The sequence below is a fragment of the Colobus angolensis genome, unplaced genomic scaffold (genome assembly GCF_000951035.1).
Source record: "Colobus angolensis palliatus isolate OR3802 unplaced genomic scaffold, Cang.pa_1.0 Scaffold100, whole genome shotgun sequence".
Lineage (NCBI taxonomy): Eukaryota > Metazoa > Chordata > Mammalia > Primates > Cercopithecidae > Colobus > Colobus angolensis.
In genome coordinates, this window is record NW_012110920.1 from 3,452,326 (window position 1) to 3,456,308 (window position 3,983).

A 3,983-nucleotide genomic window follows, 5' to 3' on the forward strand; every position below is an offset into this window, starting at 1 on the left:
AGACTTCGGGGCTGCCCGGGAGCTGGATGATGACGAGAAGTTTGTCTCAGTCTACGGGACTGAGGAGTACCTGGTGGGTGAGCTGCTGGGGACCCGCTGCCCCCTTGTGAGCCCCTCAGAGCCCCCATGGGGGTGTGGCCCACCTCCTCCTTCCAACAGGGTTATGTCTCTCCCCTGTACCCCAACCAGAAGAATGCGTTCTGTTCTCTAAGACAGAAAAGGTGAGGCTGCAGCCTGGCCAGGCTACCCGGCCTTGTGCAGTTAACTCCTTGCCGGGACTCTCGGGAGGATGGGACGTACAGGTCCCCAGGGCACAGGGTGGGCCAACAGAAACGCTCTGGGTAGGGCGAACGCGACACCCGTTTTTAAGATGACAAAGGAGAAGGATTTGAACAGTTCTGTTTTCACCTGCAGGCGGTGGAAGGGAGTCTGACAGGTCTCAGGCCCTTGCCAGCCCTCCCGCTCCATGGCCACGTTCTGGTTCTCTCCGGCAGCACCCCGACATGTATGAGCGGGCGGTGCTTCGAAAACCCCAGCAAAAAGCGTTCGGGGTGACTGTGGATCTCTGGAGCATTGGAGTGACCTTGTACCATGCAGCCACCGGCAGCCTGCCCTTCATCCCCTTTGGTGGGCCACGGCGGAACAAGGAGATCATGTACGTTGGCCACAGGGCAGGGAATGGGGCAGACTGGCGGTCCCCTGGCCCTTCTCCCACCAGTCCCTGCTGTGCCTCCTGGTCCCCTCACACTGCTTTGGTCCACCCCACACCCAGGCTCTTTGTAGACCTCTTTTTGTTAATCGGATCAAACAAGCAGCTGAGCTCTGCCCGGGACTGACGGGTGTCTGTGAATACACCCTGTGTTAGTTCAGTGCTTCACTCTAGCCCTCTGCTCCCTTACTGCTCTCCTTGTCTTAACCGAAGCTCAAAGAGTGACTTGCCCAAGGTGGCAGAGCTCACCAGGGGCAAAGGTGGCAGCTTCCTGTTCCCAGGTCCAAGGTCCTTCCATGGTTTTGTGCCATCGGACGGGGAAGTAGTTAAGTGGCTGGAGACAGTAGCGGCTCCCTCTGAGCGCACCACCTGGAGCAGAGATGTCAGCTGCTTAGTGGAAAGGTTGCTGCACTTGCCTCAGCCCAGGGGTCCAGCTGTGTGGAACCTACATTAGGACCGTGAGAGGGGCAGGAGACCCGCGTGGACAGGGGTTGTCAGGGAAGGCTGGACTCTGAAGGGAGAGAAAGAGGACGAGAGGATACTGGGGCCATGCATAGCATGGGCAAAGGTGTGGAGGAGGCTGGCCAGGCTTAGGGAAGTGTAGCTGGGAGGGAGGCAGTGGACAGGGCAAAGGTGTCTCTATCTGAAGCAAAGGGCTCCAGGAGGAGTGCTGAGGCAAGGTGCTCTCACAGCTGAGAGCCAGGTCTCTCACATTCCATCACTCAGGCTACCTTGGGGTGGCTGGGTGACTTGAACCTGTGCTCTGAGCCCTTTGTGCTGAGTGTGTCGTTGCCTGGCAATGTGATGGCTGGGGATCCCGCTGACCAGGTCTTGCTCCCCCTAGGTACCGGATCACCACGGAAAAGCCAGCTGGGGCCATTGCAGGTGCCCAGAGGCGGGAGAATGGGCCCCTAGAGTGGAGCTACACCCTCCCCATCACCTGCCAGCTGTCACTGTGAGTGGGACCCTGCTGGGTGGGTGATGCTGGAGTCTGAGCTGGGTATCACTTCTCTCTGCTGAGTCAAGACTTCTGAGGCCTGTTCCAGCAGGTTCTGGGCATGCTGCAGGCTTAGGCACACCACTTTCCCACCTGGATGCTGGAACGAGTTCTTCCAGCTCTTCCTCCCCAACCCACCCGGCCCCACCACCTTGGTCCTAGCTCTTCAGGACATGCCCCTATTGCCTGCTTAAGGAGGACAGGTCTGGGCCCCCGCCCGTGACAGTCTCCATGTCCTGGGAGGGCAGGGGGCTGCAGAGCCAGCTGGTGCCCATCCTGGCCAACATCCTGGAGGTGGAGCAGGCCAAGTGCTGGGGTTTCGACCAGTTCTTTGCGGAGACCAGTGACATCCTGCAGCGAGTTGTCATCCATGTCTTCTCCCTGTCCCAGGCAGTCCTGCACCACGTCTACATCCATGCCCACAACACGTAAGTGAGGACAAGGGAGGGAAGCAGTGAGAATCTTCTGTACCCAAGCAGCGGTGCCTGTCCAAAGCAGCATCTCCCACAGTACATTCTGAAGAGTGTATATGTAGGAACGCTTCTGGGTCCAAACATAGTCTGGAAAAAGATTAGATCTACAAAGTTAAAGCTAAACAGGTTTTCTTGCATGTACTTCAGAGAGTCAATACCTTTTCTAATGCTAATATGCATTATACATCTGAGAAGTGTGTGCATGTATGTTGGCTGTGCATTTCCTAAATATACGGCTCATAGAACCCTTGATTCCCGGATAATTTTACAGAACTAGGTAAATGTAACGGCAGCGTGACAGGAAGAGGTGCAGAGTCAGAGACTGGGTATTGGGACTTCTGGGGCCTGTTCCCACTCTGTCTCCATCACTATAAGATGTGAACTCTCCCCTTGGCCTCTCCACCCTTGATGTCAGAGAAAACCACCCCCGTCCCTCCCTCTGCAAAACAGAGCCCTGCCTATGGGCAATGCTTAGCTGGGGCTTAGGAGACCTTGGCCCCCTGCCCTGCCTACTGACACCCCCTGCCCTCTGCCCCCCACCATGGCTATGTCTAGGATAGCCGTTTTCCAGGAGGCTGTGCATAAGCAGACCAGTGTGGCCCCCCGACACCAGGAGTACCTCTTTGAGGGTCACCTCTGTGTCCTTGAGCCCAGCATCTCAGCACAGCACATCGCCCACACGACAGCAAGCAGCCCCCTGACCCTCTTCAGCACAGCCATCCCCAAGGGACTGGCCTTCAGGGACCGTGAGTAGAGCCACCTGGGCTGGATCTTTCTCCTCCCCACATTTCCTGTGAGACAGGAGTTTGCAATCCAGGCCATTGGTTACTTTCCTTTGTGGGTGTTTCTTTGGGGCCACAGGGAGCCAGAGGCAGATGTGGGTTTTAATTCTGCAGATGCGGGTTCTAATTCTGCAGATGCCTCTGAGATGCCACATGATGTGGGCCGGTGGCTTGACCTCCCGGGGGCTTCCCAGCATCCTCAGAGCTGTGGAAAGAGCTCCAGTGGAAACAGAGAGATCTGGATTTAATGCAGTTTCCATAATCTCTGATTTGTGGGGAAGCCTCAGACAGTTTGTGTTGGAAGAAGCCCAAGTCTGAGCTCCTGGAAAGAAGGGAAGGGGGTCAGGGGTCCACAGCTTGAGCCTTTCTCCAAATCCTAGCAGAAGTTTCCTTTCTTCTCACTTGAATAATGCCAGTTTTCTCCTCCTTCTCTGAGGCTAGGAGGGGTATTCTCCTCAAAACCTGTGGGCAAGAAGGTGATTTAGTCCATTTTCAGCCCTTGGGCATGAGCATGTAGTTCTCAAAAGTGGCCACAAGGTGGCAGTGAGGGATCACAACTTTAAGTGCGGCTAAGGCTGGCAAGGTGGGGGGCTCAGGGTGAGTTGTGAAGCCTGAGGTGGGAGATTGGCAGTGAGGGGTTAGTGTGCGCTGGACTTAATGAAAGATGAGCCGACTCAGCACCGTATAGACAGGCCCCCTCAGACAGGGTCTTTGTCTGCAGCTGCTCTGGACGTCCCCAAGTTCGTCCCCAAAGTGGACCTGCAGGCGGATTACAACACGGCCAAGGTGAGGGGCAACCCCCAGGTGGCAGGGAGGGGCATGGCCCAAGGGTAGGAGGTGTGGGACCTGGTCCTGCGCACCTCTGTGTTTCAGGGTGTGTTGGGCGCTGGCTACCAGGCCCTGCGGCTGGCGCGGGTCCTTCTGGATGGGCAGGAGCTAATGTTGCGGGGCCTGCACTGGGTCATGTGAGTAGCCATGAGGGCTGGGCACAAAGGGGGAGGCGGGCAGGAGCGGGAGGTGGG

General features: G+C 57.0%; 1 protein-coding gene across 1 annotated transcript in view; it reads left to right on the top strand.

Moving 5' to 3' along the window:
- IKBKE (inhibitor of kappa light polypeptide gene enhancer in B-cells, kinase epsilon) overlaps window positions 1–3,983 on the top strand; it is a 23,755-nt gene that overhangs the window by 3,740 nt on the left and 16,032 nt on the right. The window contains exons 4-10 of the mRNA XM_011938680.1: window positions 2–73; window positions 495–655; window positions 1,554–1,664; window positions 1,955–2,134; window positions 2,735–2,925; window positions 3,683–3,747; window positions 3,835–3,926. Coding sequence (XP_011794070.1) covers window positions 2–73; window positions 495–655; window positions 1,554–1,664; window positions 1,955–2,134; window positions 2,735–2,925; window positions 3,683–3,747; window positions 3,835–3,926 — 872 coding nt within the window. The remainder of the gene's footprint in view (window position 1; window positions 74–494; window positions 656–1,553; window positions 1,665–1,954; window positions 2,135–2,734; window positions 2,926–3,682; window positions 3,748–3,834; window positions 3,927–3,983) is intronic.